The 17,637-nt window shown below is 42.1% G+C and overlaps 1 protein-coding gene and 1 long non-coding RNA gene across 9 annotated transcripts in view; one reads left to right on the forward strand and one right to left on the reverse strand.

The window, feature by feature from the left end:
- Positions 1 to 13,139, forward strand: part of LOC106893544 (SERTA domain-containing protein 2-like) — a 15,454-nt gene extending 2,315 nt beyond the window's left edge. For 3 of the 8 annotated variants that reach the window (XM_014951596.1, XM_014951598.1, XM_014951597.1), the window contains 2 exons: positions 1,270 to 1,390; positions 9,582 to 13,139. In XM_014951596.1, the coding sequence (XP_014807082.1) occupies positions 9,586 to 10,440 (855 nt within the window). In that variant the 5' untranslated portion in view covers positions 1,270 to 1,390; positions 9,582 to 9,585 and the 3' untranslated portion in view covers positions 10,441 to 13,139. Of the gene's footprint in view, positions 1 to 651; positions 827 to 1,269; positions 1,391 to 9,581 lie in introns of all 8 variants that reach the window. The other 5 variants (XM_014951592.1, XM_014951594.1, XM_014951593.1 and 2 more) reach the window with 3 other exon arrangements.
- A 2,848-nt stretch (positions 13,140 to 15,987) lies between these two features.
- Positions 15,988 to 17,636, reverse strand: LOC106893545. The gene is made up of 2 exons (XR_001413100.1): positions 17,604 to 17,636; positions 15,988 to 16,327 (listed from the first exon to the last, which is right to left on the reverse strand). It is a non-coding gene; the product is annotated as an uncharacterized LOC106893545 (long non-coding RNA).
- Between the last annotated feature and the right edge of the window lies 1 nt (position 17,637).

Raw genomic sequence — 17,637 nt, forward strand, 5'->3', positions numbered from 1 at the left:
ATTTTTTTTTTTTTTTTTTTTTTTTTTGTATTTACAAATAGCATGGATCTCCTTACGCTAGGAAAGAAGTCAGCTTCTAGAAGGAGGAAGGAGATATGAATGCGTTTATTGCTGTGGGTTAGATTTAGTGTTCTTACGTCACAGGCATTTTACTGCTCTTTTACTGCGTCTTTACAGTTGTGACGTTCTATAAATGGAGGAGCCCTTTGCCAGCATCTGGCTATGAGTTGCTGTGTGAGATGAACTGTATACATTTACTTGTCCATTTTCTAGATGTAAGACTGCTTCTCACTATGTATTAAGATTTTTAAAATAACGTATGGACTCTTGCTCATGAAGGACTGTGTATGTCTGGATAGATAATTTGTCTGATCCTGGCTCTTGTGGTAAATTTGTGAAGTGATCGATTTTCTGTAGCTGGGTGGCAGGTGTCTGAGTGTGTATGTATGTACATTGTACACACAAACATGTCAAATACAGTCCAGACAGTAGGCTGTTAGCCTCTATAAGGACTTTTAAATCTTGGAATTAAAAAAACTTTGATTCTTCAGGTGGAGATGAGAGCTCGAGAGCACGGATCGTGCAGTTCCCTCCACGTTTCCTAGCTTATTCCATAGTTTGCTGTCACTTCAGCCTTTTCACGTTTCCCAGAGTTTCCAGTGCCTGGAATCATCTAATCCATGATTTGATGCATGCGGTTTCTAGCCCAACTGCAGATGTTGCTTTATCAGGGTTTTGATGAAAACGATGAATATGGTATGCAGTCGTAGGACATCGTGCCAGCTGCCTTCTCAGATTGGTTTTATCTCTGCTGAAAACAAGGAAGGTTAGGAAATTTTATAAAAATCTAACTCCTTTTACAGCCTGTAAATGCTAGGGGTTAATTCTGAAATGTAATTCTTTACAGTTCATGGTGTTGTCTGTCCTGAGATGTGATTTCTGACGTGATTACCACTGTAAATTGGTGTTCAGTAACCAGTGCAAGTTCTTATCCTAAAGCCTAGCACTTAGAGGATCATCATTCTATTCTGTAGTATTCATATATATAAGATAATAGTTTCACCTGTGAACACATAAAACATGAAATTAGGTCCTCCTAGTTCAGCGTGTTGACGAACTTCAGTTTTTGTTATTCAGTTTAACTGTTTTAGTAGGATTTAGCACAAATTGTTTAAAATGTATTGAATTGTGTGTTTAATACCTCTGGTTTAAAAAAAAAAAATCGCATAGTAATGAAATACTTTGGTTTTGTCTTGTTTTTCCCCTTAGGTTCACATCGTCCTACCTCGGTGGATGGCTTGGCCTCTTGAATAGCTCAAGACTCTTGGATGACCACACTTTATGCAAAATCTGGAATCTTCCTGCCTGAACTCCTTTCTGTTTTCTAAGGGTAACTACTTGTATGCTTTTATGAAATCATGTCTTATGTGCGTACACATGTTCTGATAATCAGCTGTAGATCTTCTTTTTGTGGGTTAGAATAGTAAACTGAAAAATAATTTTTAGAAATGGGGTATATAATATCAAGTGCTTTAGGCTTATTGAGTAGTATATGCTGTTTGGTTTGAATACTATGAATTTGCATTACTTTATTTTTTTTTGCTTTATGACAAGGAAGTACTATAACAAATAATTCAATTATGCTATAAGGCCACTGTTCAGCTGCTGAAATTGAGTGTCACAGTCTGGTCTTGTGAGGAGAAGACACTTCGGATGCTAAAGAAAAGTTGTGTGCTAGTTCGTTAAAATTTAAAGTCGCTTCTGATTTGGTTATTGAAAATTATTTATCTAAATATCCCATGCAGAGGGCTAGAGTAAATGCATGGTCCTCTATCAGGAAAAGAGCTGCTTTGGTTTTTTATTCTTTATTGGTTGCTTTTATTGTTAACAGTTTTTCTGTTAAAGTATGGATATGCTGATTTGCTGTTGTTAAATAAGCTATTAACTTTTGCTTTTCATGGATCTTTACATCGATCACCGTAACCCTAAAATACATGTCAGTGTTACGTGGTTGAGTAGATCCAGTATCTCTGTATTTGAAGTAAATAGATGCTGTAAAGAAAACAGATTGAGAGCTGTTCAGTTGCTGAGAACAAGCTGTGGAGTGGTGTACCATCACGTTTGCAGTTCTAATGATCATTTGTTCCTCCAGTGAGATACTTTGGTGGTTTGGTTCTTGCTGTTTGTATTCCTTTATGCTCTCATTTAATGACAGCTTAGTTTTACTATGGGAGTTTCTAGATTTAGTAACTCTTGATCATGTGTTACCTTTTGCTAACTACTATTGATCCTTAGTTTAAATGATTCCAGGCCTTTCTTCTGTTAAAAAAAAAAATCCACCCAAAATTCCTGACAGATAAACCTGTGAGCTTTATTTGTAAACGTGGAACTGAATACACAGGTGTAGAGGGCTCGAGGAAGGAGAAGAGGGATGGTGGGTTTAGTTTGTTTTCTCTGAAGGATGGAAGTTTGTCTCTACCTAAGCTGATACGGCGTTCTGCCTTAGCCTCTAGTGGTAGGTGTCAGCTGCTGAGGGGACGGTTCATTGGCTCCTGTAAACAGCCCAGACCCACTTGTTTCAGCTTCCTAACAGAGGAGTTTCTTCTCCAGGGTGAAATGTGCTGCTCTGAAACTTCGCTGCTGTGGTAGTTGGCAAAGCGAAGCTCTTATCAGTGCTTTATGAAATAAAAAGGGGAGTAAGGAACTTAGGAAGATGTCCTTTAAGTGTAGGAATTTTCCACATCCCATTAGACATAACATAAACAGGTTGCCTGTGTGGGGGGCGTTCAAACTAACTTTTAAATCAAAGTAAAATTCACTCCTGGGTGCTTTGTAAACAACATTGCAGCTCCTAAAATATTAGTGTATGATCCGTATTTATTCTCTGCTTCCACAAATAGGGATGTGACAGCGGGAAGGTTATGAATTCCGGACTAATTCTGTGCTAGACTCAGTCTTCCTCTCATTCCTCTCCTCTGCTTAACGACTACTATTCAGCCCACTCTTATTTTCAAAATGAGGGGAAGGGTGTTAGGCACATCCATGGGTGTGGGTTTTTTTTTCTGTGTGGTTTGGTTTAAAGGTTTGTATGTCTGTTCTGATTTTGGTTTGTTGGTTGTGGTGGTGGTGTTTTTGAGTCTGAACAGTAGCATATCTTGGTTCTGTGTGCCAGTTGCTTTAATAGCAACAGAGTTGGGTGTACTATAGGTCAGGATTTGGTGACCAGAAAGTTGTCTTTAACTGTCCTTTCTTTGTGCAGCAGTTTTCGGGTCTGTTCTAACTCCTGTAAAGAGAAGTTGTTCCACGGGAGGTTAGGTATGGGTGTAAGCTGGCAGGACTGTGCTCCTCCCTGTATGCACACTTTTAGCCACTTCTGCCTTCTCCAGCAGTTACTCATCTTGGCTAAACTGGGGCAGGGCTGGGAGGGGTGGGGAGGCAATGGACTTGGATACTTTTTGTGTGTGTGTGAGTGTGTATATTAAAGTGTTTTCAGCTCCAAATTAGTTTTTACTTCAGTGTTTTCTAAGGTGTTTAATCCTCCTTCCCTCGCTGCCTCTCGGTTTTTGCCAGGAGCCGAGCTGTGATGTTGTGGGGATCTCCAACGCTTGCTGAGGACACCAGATGAGAGCTACTGGTGTGTGTGTGTGTAGTCTGACAGCTTACTGGGTTACGTAAGTCGTGTTTAAGTGATCAGTGTTAAGTCCAGATGGGAGGAAAGGATTTATAGTGTCTGTTAACTGGACCTTCAGCCTTACCTTTTTCTTGCCCAGCTTCTTACACATGGAATGTTAGTTGAGACACAGTCCACTAGTTCACACAACTTCATTAATAGTTTTAATTGCCTAAGCTAAAATGTGTATTGGGTGGGTGAGAGGCAATCAGTACAAATAGTATGCAGTGTATGTCGAGTAATTCTGAGAAATAACTGTAAGGATGGGAAGGCTTGTCTTCCTTTGTGCTTCCTGCACACAGGGGTGTGCTTGTGAGCCCTGTGTCCACGGAAGAGAAGGGAGAGCAGGAAATCAGCTTATCGATCTGCTTCAGCCAGTCACTAACACAAGTTTACAATCCAAGGAGACTTCTGGTTTTGCTGTGGCGTGCTTTCTACAGTTACTAGCCAAAGGAGACTTTGAAAGGGAATTACCCAAATTGCAGTAGCAAGGAGTCTCTAATTTTGATGTTAATACTCAAGTTGTGTTACTGAAAACTAGACAGGCAGCTTTCACTCATGAGGTGCTTACACCAATTCAAGTCTGGTGTTTCTGTCCTGTGAGAGAAAGTCATTTATTGCTTTGAGACAATCTCAGGCTGAAAAATGCGACACTGTGGCTCTATTAAAGGGATGAGGCAAGCCTGAATTTAATAACATCCTAAAAAGAAAAGCCAGAAGGGGCCGCTATCAATGAACTGATTTTGACCCTCATAGTGCGAGCCCAGTACTTTATTGATGATCTTGCTATTTAAACATATTCTTTAATGGATAACTTAAATGAATAACTCTGGTGTAGTTGACCATAGTGCTCGTTTTGTGCATGAAAGGACAATACTAACCTTGGCAGTTGTGTTTTATACACTTGTGTTTTTTAATGCTGTTCCCTAGTGAAAATTAAAGCTCTGTGTTTCTGAGTTCCAAACATTGTTTAACTTGCTCTTAAAATCTTTTTTGGAAGGTGAGGAAGAGGAAACTAAGACGCAGTTTGCCCAGATAGAAGTAATTGAGGGTTTTCACATGCCGCGTTCTTCTTTGTGAGTGTTTCCAGCTGTACTTCCTAGCCGTGTGGCAGTGGCAGCTGCACTGCACTATCACACCCTGTGACAGATGGAGCTGTGTTTTCCCTCTGAAATGGTGGCCACGACATAGCACAAGGCGAATTTTTCTTGGTGGCCTGGAATGTTTCTTCGGAGTAGCTGCGTGCTCTGAGCAGGCCTGTCTGTTTGATACTCTGCATGGATTTGCCAGCCAGGGACGTGCCTCTACCCTCTGATATATTTATTAATTTTTTTTTTTCAAACTGCGGTACGGTGTAGGGTTACAGTGCATGGGTGCTTCTTCCCCTCCTAGCAGGGAGGAGTTTCTGTGAAATGTCCTCCATGGAACTGGAAGGAACTGAGGAACGTGGTGTCGGGGGCAGAATTTCTACCTCTACAGACTCCTTTGTAGTTGGGTGACACGGATGGAGAGTTTGGCACTCCTGCACGTTGAGTTCGCTTTGCTTCCTTTTCTCTCTATCTGCAAAATAATTTTAATTAAAAAGGCATTCTGCCATAAATGGCCTGTGGCTCAGTTTGCATTGCTATAATGAGAGAAGATGAGAAAATGCCAGAAAAAAAAAAGAGTTGTTGTGTTCCTCATTGTTCTTGGGTTTTTTTTTCACGACAAAAGATTCTAAAATAGAGCATCTGAACTTAAAAAAAGTTGGTGGTTGAACTTTTTCTTGAAGTTCAAGAGAAAGTTGATTTGCAGCTTGCCTCTTTCGTTATCGAACAGCTATGTGTAGACCTCACATTTGAAGCTGGCATAAACTTAATTTTTGTTCAGTTTATTTACCTAGGAATTACAGAGCTATCAGATTGGCACGTTCCAAAACCCTGTGACTTGATCCAACTTTTTGAGATCTGAGTAGCTTCCTGGAATTGGGCTGGAGTAAGGAAGGTGCTTTTTCTAGACACTCCTTGTGCTGCAGGGTTGTTGCCTTGGGCATGGTAGCGTGGATTTTTGTGTAGACTTCTGTTTGTTTTCCTCAGTACCAAAAACTGAAGTGTGGGGAGCACTGCGTAATTAAATAACGTCATCAACATCTTCTACTGCAAAGAAATGGTATCAAAAGAGAGAATTTGACTGGCTTCTGAATTCCAGGTTTGGGATGTGTGTGTTAACACGCAGTGCTACAAAAGGACAAATTACGTAGAAAATACGAAGTAGTTTTGTTAAAGATAACGACCCTGTCAGAAATTCTTATGCTAGAAAGTAAAGCAAAAGGCCTGATAAAATGTAGATTAGCTGGTAACAAAGGGGCTTTGTATCTTTTGTAGGTCAGCAGCTCAGTGTGTTTGACAAGAACTGAAATTTAATGTCTCCTGTAGCAACCATGACACTAGTAATTTTTAAATCCAGTGTACCAGTGGTACTCGGGTTTTCATTTTCCAAATTTTTATGTAACCTCTGTCTTACGGATTCTCGCAATAAAGCAAAAATCACGCTAAACAGGCAGGATTTGTAAAGCACAAGATACGAGTATGTTTGTATATTTAAAAAAAAAAAAACCCAACCAATTTTGACATCTGGAGGGTGGGGAGTCTGTTAAGTAGAAACATTTGAAGTTGGAGCAAATAGTATTTCTTGCACTTCATTTTTATAGTTGGGAGCGCTGTCACGCTCGAGCTGTGTTACATAGTTCTAGAATCCTCTGGGACAAACTTTATGAAGGAAATTTGAGGGAAGGAGAGTGTCTGCATATATAAGCATGAAATATTTAGTCTAATTAGACTACTGTTTGAATTTAAAGATAAAATACCTTTTTAAGTTGTTCTTGTGATACTGTATGTCCTCACAGTAGGTAGTTTTCTTTTTAAGCTTGCTTACAGAAATTAAATACTACCCCATTTTTGAGATGTTAGAAATTCATACTACTTATATATAATTTTGGTCTGCTTCAGTTAGTGGAGAGAAAAGCAGAGTAGTGTGCAGTCTATGGGAAGGACGGTGCTTAGTGGACAAATAACCATTCTGATGTATACATTTATTCTTTATAGTAATAGTATGGGGGAGTGTCTTAGTACACAACATTTAAATGCTACTTAAAAGGGACGGTTAATCATTCTATTGTGAGTTTTCTGTGATCTACAGGCACTAATTGCCTTTGTGACCTGTTATGGTATATTTATGTTTATGCCTGACATACAGGCACACCCGCTGCCCCCCAAAAATACCCATTCTGTTTGATGCCTGAACTTTGTACCCTGGTTCCTGCTGATGGGGTTTGCAGCAGGGTGCTTGGAGCTGCCTGGTCCCATTTGCTCCCAGTGGGGTGCTGGAACTGGGGGTGTGATGTGTGATGAGTGTGGGAGGGTCACCCGGGGGAACAGGCACACCACATCCAGACGCCTCATGTTATTTTTTAAAGGGATTTGGCTGGTGCTGGAGCAGTTTAGTAGAAAACTTTCTGAGTGAAACAGACTTCCAAAAGTTTAAAAATTGCAGCGCTGGTAAAACTACAAGTAATTAAAGTGGTTTTCTGTTGGGTTGGTTTTTTCTTTTTTCAATAGTGAACGTTAGCAAACTGAACTATAGGCCAAGCTACTACGTAAAAATGCATTCTGATGACAAATTTTATTTCATCCAGGTATGTCCCTAAAAGAAAAAGTGGGTGTGATCGTAAACTTAAAAACTCCTTCACCAACTGTCTTTGTGTTTTCCCTTGTGTCTGGCCGAGAAGCGTGCCCCGCTGAGGGACTTGCTGTTCTCCAGAGGAGCTGGGTTCTCCAGCAGCCCTGTCGAGGCCGCTGGGTGTAGCCGCCGAGCCCTGCGGTGCTTCCTGCGAATCTGGAGAAATCCCAAAAGGAAAAAGAGGCTTTATCGGGCTGCCATCTCCTCCTTGTCCCCAAAAGTCTAGCAACAGGCTGGCAGCTGCTGCGATCAGCTGAGCTGTTGCTGGCAGTGTCCAGCGCTCACATGAAAAGGAAGCCGGGAGGCCCACTGCAGCAGGCAGGGTCTGGATCACTCTGTGTGAAGGATCTCCCCTTCATCTGCCACTGGGGGTCTAATTTACAATTGCTTCACTTTTATTTTTAATTGTTTGGGGGTGACGTGTCCGTGGACACTGCAAGATGTGTGTAATCAAGATTTTTACCAGTGTTTTCCCGTGCGTGGTGTACTCCTTTTCTGTGTTTATAGAAGTGATTGCATACTGCTGTCATCCCTAATAAAATAGCATTTTGAATGATAATTGCAAAGTATCCAAGCATGTATTTGTTTGGATCACGTGGAGTTTAGGTCTGCATGCGTAATGGAGGTTTTTTGTACCACGGTGTTCTAGACCTGCCATATTTGAGTGCAACAGCAAACAAAATAGACTGAAAGCAACTAAATTCTACTTCATTTGCCATCCAGTGTGACCTGGACAGGCTGGAGAGCTGGGCAGAGAAGAACTTAATGAGGTTCAATTAAGGCAAGTGTAGGGTCCTGCACCTGGGGAGGAAAAACCCCGGGCACCAGTAGAGGTTAGGGGTGGACCTGCTGGAAAGCACTTCTGAGGAGAAGGATCTGGGGGTCCTGGTGGACACTAAACTCTCCAGGAGCCAGCAATGTGCCCTTGTGGCCAAGAGGGCCAGTGGGATCCTGGGCTGCGTAGGGAAGAGTGTGACCAGTGGGTGGAGGGAGGTCATTCTCCCCCTCTGCTCTGCACTGGGGAGGCCACAACTGGAATCCTGCCTCCAGTTCTGGGCTCCCCAGTTCAAGAGAGACAGGGAACTGCTGGAGAGAGTCCAGCGTAGGGCAACAAAGGTGATGGAGGGATTGGAGCATCTCCCTGATGAGGAAAGGCTGAGAGAGCTGGGGCTCTTTAGCCTGGAGAAGAGAAGGCTGAGGGGAGACCTTAGTAATGGTGACAAGTATCTAAAGGGTGGGTTGAGGGAGGCTGGAGCTGGACTCTTTTCAGTGGTTCCCTGGGACAGGACGAGGGGCAACGAGCACAAGCTGGAACATGGGAAGTTCCACTCCAATGTGAGGAAGAACTTCTTTGGGGTGAGGGTGGCAGAGCCCTGGAAGAGGCTGCCCAGGGAGGGTGTGGAGTCCCCTTCTCTGGAGATCTTCAAGCCCCACCTGGATGGTCCTGAGTGATGTGCTCTGGGCAACCCTGCTTTGGCAGGGGAGTTGGACTGGATGGTCTCTAGAAGGTCCCTTTCAACTCCAACAATTCCATGATTTACAAAGAGCTTTCAGTCATTGAAGAACGAGGGAGATAAATGAATTCTTATAGAGAGATCTCAGAGATGCGGAGCAAGATGTGAATGCCTTAATGAGATAAAAATAGTGTTGAATCTAGCTTTAAAATCTCACCTACTGTACCTAGTAATGAAAATTAAAATGAAAATGTTGGAATATTCTGTATAGCTATTATAAGCCTTAGTATAAGCATCTATTTTATTTCATGTGGACATTCAGGTATTTCTTATTAATGATTTTTTTGTATGCTATATGATTTAAATGGACAGGAAGCTAAAAAGCTCACCTCTTAAAGGTTTTTTTTTAATAATTCATGTTTTCAGAGTTGAAAGTAAATCTTAAAACCAAAATGTAGAGGTACATAGCTTTTAAAAAAAAAAAAAGTTTCTATATTCTTTCATGTTTTCGATTTAAATAAAAAATAAACTTGTTGTAAAACAATAGAGCTGGAAAGTGCATTTTACCAGTGAAAGCAGTACCCTTGTAGGATTTTATTCCATCTTTTGGTGTCCTACAGCGTTAGAGTCTGAGCTCAGCAATACATTGTGCGCTACGGACTTCTCTGAAGCGTCTGTTGAGATGTTGCAGGAGACACCATAGTCTCGCCCAAGGTTAATTCCTAATTTCTGTCTTTCAGGTTCATGTTGGGGAGAGGTCTAAAGCGCAAGCTGAGTGACTATGAGGAGAACATGGCTGGTCTCTCCAGTGCCTTTGACTCCAGTCGAAGTCTGTCGTACCCGCTTAAGAGGCAGCTGGTGCTCAATATGTGCCTCACCAAGTTACAGACCTACAAAATGCTGGTGGAACCCAACTTGCACCGCTCCGTCCTCATCGCCAACACGGTACGGCAAATTCAAGAGGAAATGAGACAGGAGAGTAATCAGCAGCCAATCAGTGTCTGCCCTGGCGTTACTCCCAGTTCTCCCAGCTACGCTCCGGGGATGGAGTCATCTGGGATTTCCCTTCAGTTGCCTTCAGGTGTCGGTCAGCAAGAGTCAAACTGTTGCGACTTGCGGGCTGTAGAAGACCCAATTGAAAACAGCCTGCTGATAGTTTCAGATGATGATATGTCATCTGCCATTTCATCCATTCTGAAGGATTTAGACTTTGTGGAAGACATAAGCCCCCCAACCTGTCTGGTTCCTACTGGAGATGACCAGCCAAAGTTTCCAGAAAGCGCCAGTCTAAAACTAGAAGATGACAGACAGGATTTGAAGGGAGCCGAATGTGTGTTTGGTTCCTTCGAGATCTCAAATTCAACTAGTTACTTGAAGGATTTGGCAATAGATGACATTTTTGAAGATATCGATACTTCCATGTACGATTCGGACTTCTGCTGCCCTCCGCTAACGCCGCCCAGGCCGCCCTCTCTTGCTGCCGAAGAACCACTCAAAACCTTTCCATCTTGTAATTCTTCTTCCGCCGGCAACATGCAGATCTGTAGAACGGATCTGAGCGAGTTGGACCACATCATGGAAATCCTCGTCGGATCCTGATACTTGTTTTACCCAAAGATACTTTTTTAACTGCCGCTTCCCTTTGGTTTCAGGATAAAAGCCACTGGAAAAAAAAGTTGTAAAGAATTCTTTAAAACACAAACTAAAAATAACTTGTCCATAGTGGGATTTTCTAAATAATTCCAAAATTTACAAACCGAAAAAGTGGCAGATTTTTTTTTTTTTAAAAAGAAAAAAAGAAATATTTATTTATCAGAACTGTGCAATCATCTTTTTCCTTCCAGGGTGTATGTGGAACAATAGGCACATACCCTTATCACCCCCCCCCATGCCTCTTTCAATAAACTTTTTTATGTGCAATTTTTAATTTGTCAGAAGAATTTACATGCAAAACGAATTTCATACGGAGACGATCTTTTACAAAAAGCCTCCTCTTTATTTTTACTAGCAGAGTCTATGCCGGGTCGCCGTACGTCAGGTCGCGTAGCTGGATCGCACGGATTGCGGACGCGTTACTAGAGATGGGTATATTTTAAAAATAAAAAAAAAAAAGAAAAGAAAAAAAAGAGAGAGAGACACGCTTTGCTTTCTTTCGGTCAGAAAAACAGATCGAGACGCTTGACAGCAGAGTCTCTTGCATTTTCTAAAAGCATTCAGAACTATTTATTTTTGTAAATTTTATAGTCTTTCTACATTTTACTACGTTATTTCATCATAGTTCAAATATAATGGACTTCTAGTTGGATGTGTTTAGCACTACCTCTGAGCTGAGATGCTTTAACTCTTTCCAGTGCTTCGTCTGAGACTGCAGATCTTTTTTGTTTCTGGTTTTGTTTGGGTTGGTTTTTTTTTGGGGGGGTGGGGGGGGAATACTTCTAACTCATGAAGCTGATCCTTTGACAGTGACCTAGCTGATTTGTGAAATCAAGGGTATTCAATGTTTTAAAAACTTTTTAAGTATTTACAAATGTAATTTATATGTAGATTGTGCAATTTAACGTTTTCCTGTCAGTATTACGTGCTTAGATTTTGAATAATCTTGGCGTTCTTTAAATCAAAACTTATTATGTACAGGTAGCTTTTTAATCCGTTTTGGAAAACACTGTCCTTCAACCCTGCTTTCACTACAAAGTTTTAAGATGATTTTTATGTGCAATATTATTTAAAAAAAGAAAAAAAAAAAAAAAAAGATACACATTTGTATCCCTGGCATCGTGGAAAGAAATTACGTCAAACTTCCAAACTTGTAGCACCTTTGGAGGATACTGGAGAGCGTCGGCGTTTCTGGATCCTTTAAGAGACATCAAGTGGAGAAGGCTTCTCGCTTCCACCCGTGCTTACTGCTTGGTTTCAGCTTGAACTGAGGTCTCTCTCCACCCTCGCTGGTGGCTTCTGAACTACACACTTGCACATTAGGTTTCTGTTGGGTTTTTGTTGGGTGGGTTGTTTTTTTTTTATTTTTAATTTTTTAGTTATAAAACTTTTAACTTGGTTCTTGAAAGCTGCAGCACCTGTCCCGTAAGAAAATTGGCGGCTGTAAAAGCTTCGCTTTGGTTTGTTGGGGTTTTGGGATTTTATTTTTTTTTTCTTTCGTTGTTGTTCTGCTGAGACTTTTGAACGGGCCATCGGCAGAGTGGGGGGAGAAAAATGTTGCCTCACAGATGTGTGTTGCATCTCGCAGAAGTTGAAATCCTGGCCCAATTTGAGGGGCTGGGGTGTCACCTATTATTTCTAGTCTTAACGGATGCTCCAGCACACCTGCTCTGGGCAGAGATCTCCAGGTTTTCCTGTGACTGTGGTGGTTAAGGGTCAGCTGCCCATCCACTTTGGTTTCCCAGCCCCGTGGAGAACCCAATTCAGGTCACATCCTCGCAGCCATCTGGGTTGTTTTAGCAACCGAAGGGTATAAAAATGTATTTATATGCATATAATGTATTGATTCTAATATAAAACTTCTGATCTAAAGTATTTTGAATTGCTGGATAAAGGGATTTGTTTGCAGAGTGTATAACTAGTTCTTGAAGAGGTACAGCTTCGGAATGTACACAGACTGTGCATTGTGTATAGACTACTCTGGCTTTTCCTCAGCCTCTACTTTTTGTATTAGAGATACGACTGAATAAATCCTTGAACTCTTAAGGGCCTTCTGCACTGTGATGAAGCAAGAGTTGTGGTTCAAAAATGTCTTTTAAAATTCAGCGATGAGGAATAAAAGAGAGAGACTGCATCTAATTTCTTTTTTGCATTTGAAAATAAGGAATGTTAACTATGCAGTAAAGATATTTTGGTATGAAAATTGTACGTATCGTGTAGCAAATAGTGAACACTTAATAAATCCGCTCGCTCACCTTGCAGCCCCTACAGAAACGGGAAGAGAAGACAACTCGCTTTTCGGCATTTACATGCTAAAGTGGTTTTTTTGGTTTTTTGTATAATTCAGAAATAGATAAAAAATTGTTAGTAGGTGTTTTCTCAACAATTCAAACTGCAATTTGTGTTGAAGTGCTTGCTCAGAAGCTGTTTCTAACGGGTTTGCTCGCATCACAGTGCCAAGACCGTCGGCTGGTGTGTCCCGCAGTTCGGTTCTGTATGGAGTTACGTGCAAAGGGAAGTTCTTCATTTTTAAATATGCACAAACTAATTTTAAAATCCTTCCATGTAAAATGAAGTTAGAGGCTAGTTGTGGTGGACCTATTTATTGTATGTTTGGAAATAAAAGCCACAGTTTTGCAGTTTAACCGTTTATGTTTTGAAGCCTTTAGTATTTGACTGTTGCAAAACCAAACCCCCGTGATACCTTGCTGCCCCTCAGCTCTTACTCCCGAAGATGCCATGTTTTATTTTTCTTTCCTTTCTCCCCAGAAATACTAAATACCGTGAGCTTTGCTTCCTGCCAGTGGGGTGGGGACATTCCTGCTGCGAGCAGGGTGTGTTTGTCACAGAATCATAGAATGGTTTGGGTGGGAAGGGCCCTTGAAGATCATTGAGTTCCAACCCCCTGCCCTGGGCAGGGACCCCTCCCACCAGACCAGGTTGCTCCAAGCCCCATCCAGCCTGGCCTTGAACCCCTCCAGGGATGGGGCAGCCACAGCTTCTCTGGGCAACCTGTTCCAGTGTCTCACCACCCTCACAGCAAAGAATTTCTTTCTGGTGTCTAATCTAAATCTCCCCTCTTCCCATTTAAAACCGTTACTCCTTGTCCTGTCATTGCACTCCCCGACAGAGAGGAGTTGTTGCTAAGCCTGCAGTGGCTGCTGCTGACAGACAAGGAATTCTTCCTGCCTTTTGTCCGGAATTGCCAGGCCCAGGGGGTGGTACAAAGGAATATGTAAAGGAAAAGCCTCAGGTCAATGGGGCTGTCAGCTGGGCCGGGGTTTTCAGCCGGGTAGGAAGGAGGAGGGGGGTCATTTTATGTCTGTCAATGGAACAGATCCTGAAGAAACGCTTAACCTTTGATGCCACCTGGTGTACAAACAATATAGAACACAGAATATCAGATGAAGATTCTTGGTGCTTAAAAACCTTGCTGAGACTGTGTTCTAGCTTTACACATCTGTTTTGTTTCATTAAGATGTAAGTAAATGACAGCATCACATGGGGTTGGAAGGGACCTCTGGAGATCATCTAGTCCAACCCCCCCGCCAAAGCAGGTCCCCCCAGAGCAGGTTGCACAGGAACGTGTCCAGGTGGGTTTGGAATGTCTCCAGAGAAGGAGACTCTACCACCTCCCTGGGCAGCCTGGTCCAGGGCTCTGCCACCCTCACAGGAAAGAGATTCCTCCTCATGTTTAGGTGGAACTTCTTACATTCAAGTTTGTGCCCATTTCCTCTTGTCCTGTCCCTGGGCACCACAGAAAAAAGACCAGCCCCATCCTCTTGACACCCTCCCTTGAAGTATTTATAAGCATTGATCAGATCCCCCCTCAGCCTTCTCTTCTCCAGACTAAAAAGCCCCAAGTCCCTCAGCCTCTCCTAAATGACCTACCCCCAGCAGCAGGAATCACTGTGGATGACCCCACCTATAAGAAGCGTTTTAGACAATTTTCAGACACGGCCTCGCCTTCACCAATAAGGAAGTGCCTCCTAAGAAGAGTCACCAGTTAAGCACCAGTCCCTGCCATCCAGGTGAGGAGCTGAACTTCTTCCTTCATGCCCAAGAAAGGAAGAACTGCCCCAACAGCAGATACCTCTCCAGTGTGAATAAAGACTTTAAAAGCAAGAGCTGTTTTCAGCGTCAGAACGCGTAAGCAAAGGCTTCAAGAGGAGTCAGCCATGTATATTTCGGAGAAGAATTTTCCCCTGAAGGTAAAGTTCTGAAGTAACTGTTTTCAAATTATCCAATTACTGTTAAAACAATCTGCGATGCAGACAACAAGCTCCATTCATTTAAGAGACACGCACCAGTTTTTTCCAGCATGTTCTGCTACAGCTGTAGAATAATCTCTAAACACAGATTAATTATTAAACTATCCCTTTCAGTTAAGAGGAACTCTGCTCAACCTTCCCCCAAACACACTCTATTTTGGTAAAGACGTTACATGATTTTTTTTATTTTTTTTTTTGATAAATTACCTCTCTTAGAGTACACATTTCCTTCCACCTATTAATGAGCTCATGGGATATACTGCAGGGATCAGGCTTTGCCATTTTTTCTCAATTTGCCATAGATTGAGAGCTCTGCATTATGTCATCCCCAGATCTGCCTGAAATCATACGCATAGAGAAGTCACTGAAAAATCTTAACTATGCGATTTATAATTCAATGTCCCTGGGCAGGGACACCTCCCACCAGACCAGGTTGCTCCAAGCCCCATCCAGCCTGGCCTTGAACCCCTCCAGGGATGGGGCAGCCACAGCTTCTCTGGGCAACCTGTTCCAGTGCCTCACCACCCTCACAGCAAAGAATTTCTTCCTGCTCTCTAACCAGATATCTAACCATCTGGTATCAATAACCCAGTTTCATCAAAGAAACAACCAAAATGAAATTGCCAATGACCAAAAAGTCAAAGAGATCGTAGCAGTATGAGCAGGAGAAAAAAAAACAAACAAACAAACCCAAACAACTGGAATCTCTCTGAAATGGGAGATCTGAAATCCTTCCATGGGTGTATGGGAATTGAATGTATCTCATTTGGCCAGTGAAAACATTCCTTTCCTGCGAAAGATTTGTTCATTTTCCATTGTAGGGCAGCTTAATCGTAGTATTTAAGTAAGTAACCTAAGACCAAATTAAGAAAACCACTAATTGTAATTCACCAGCCCTTTGCTTTATCATAAAGAGTTACAATATCCTACAGTTAATTACCCAACAGCCTTAGGAGGTAGTTGTCCTGACCAATTATAGACAAATAAACCTCAAAACACCTAGAGAATCTGCACACGCTACTCTCCCAGCTTTCGAGGTTCGAAGTCTCACAATGGGGGTTTCTTTAATCTTCAAACAGTCAGCTCTAATTACTGCAGACTTTTAAAATCTGTATTTCAACTCAAAGTTCACGACTTAATTTCTATTACAGTAACTGAAAATACAAAAACAGATTGGAAAGTTAAGCTGGTAACTGCACAGGCAAGCTCTGCTGAAAACAGATACGGGAGGAACAGCCTTTTATTGGAAAACTTTGACAATACTTTGGCTAAGCTTCTGAAAAATACACAATCTTCCACGCAGGCCAGTTATTTTCAGTTATTTCACTGCTATCGGTGTATTCTTAGCTTGTTACCTCTTCTGAGGAATGATCTACACAATTCTGAGGAATAATCTAAAAGGATTAGGCAGAGTTGCAAGGAAACGCAGTGTCCTGTTCCCAGTTCACCTGGTTTTAGATTTCTTTCACCGACACCTGAAGCCCCAGCACCAGAAGTCCCCCCTGGCACCCCATAAGTCCAAAGTGCCAGCTGAGCAAACAGGGGGCAGGGGGACAATCAGCCTGCAAAGCAAAATGAAAAATAAAGCCAAGTTACAAATTTTTATTAATTGATTCCCTAAACAAAGCCATAAAACCAAAATGTGAGAGGGGTAAATGTTAATGGAAGATGGAAGGTCTTGGGGAGAAGATGCTGAAATCATGTAGAAAAGCCAGGCTCAGTATCTGCTGCTGCCACAGACTCACACGACTGGGCCAGTTTATTCTACTCTGAATTGCAGAACAGGGAGTAGCTGCCATTTTCTACCCCCTGCAAGCACTAATAAGGATCCATGAGGGATGGAGTATGCAGATAACCCAGCTGTCTCACACACCCTTTGATGGAGTATTAGACTGAAGGGGTTTGCTTACATAAAATTTGTAAAAAGTTCTCTTTTTCTTTTGTCCCCCATGCCTAAATGCTACCTTTTCTAAATTTTTCTAAATTCTTACCAATACCAAACCAACCTGAGATTCAACCTCCAGCCACAACTGTGTATGCTGTGAAGCAAATCGCCACACTCCCCTGTGACTAAAGCCTAAAAAGCTGATAAAGGATTCAATGTTTGCTTCCAGAGAAGACAGCTAGATTTCTCCAGTAATAGCAGAGGAAGAAAGATCAAATCCTCAGCTAACAAAAAAACTATCAAATATCAAATATCAAATCAACATTAAGCCGGAATGAAAGCAGAGCTGCTGGTTGGGTTGGAAGCTTTTAAGAAGAAGCTGAAAAGCAAGCTCTCGAGACGAGGAGAGGTACAGCTGGAGGCAGGGACTAGAAGTCACAAAGTTCTCTTCTACCTTCTAAAACTGAGGACATCTAGGAATTGGAATGGGTAAGCTTGACATCTCACTGAGAGCCTTTTAAAGGCTGCTAGCATTAACCAAAGGAAAGCCTAGTACACATCAGCAATATTTTTGAGTCTTGACAACCCCACTGGTCTCAGACCTGTCTATGACAATACTTTGCTGCTCATTTTCCTGCCCTGGCATCTTTCTGTTGGAACGCTTTTCTAAACAGCCTCTGGACCGATGCTACTGATGGGATACAGGCCTGTACTACTTCTTCCTGACCATCCTATGAAAGCCACAAACAACAATTGTCTTGGTCCTCCCCTGAGTGATGTGGGATTGTAGATTTCTGCTGCAGACCAGCATTTACTGGAAGCCCACGAATCTTCAGGGACCCACCACAACAAGTTCAGGTTTTCACAGCAACGCAGATGAAATGCTACTTTACCATTTTGTACTCTTTCAAAAAAAAAAAACAAAAAAGGGGGTGTGACCTGATCCAGCCTACCTGAAACACACCTGCACGTTCTGGAGCGTCGGGT

This window comes from Calidris pugnax, unplaced genomic scaffold (genome assembly GCF_001431845.1).
Source record: "Calidris pugnax isolate Ruff unplaced genomic scaffold, ASM143184v1 scaffold183, whole genome shotgun sequence".
Classification (NCBI taxonomy): Eukaryota; Metazoa; Chordata; class Aves; order Charadriiformes; family Scolopacidae; genus Calidris; species Calidris pugnax.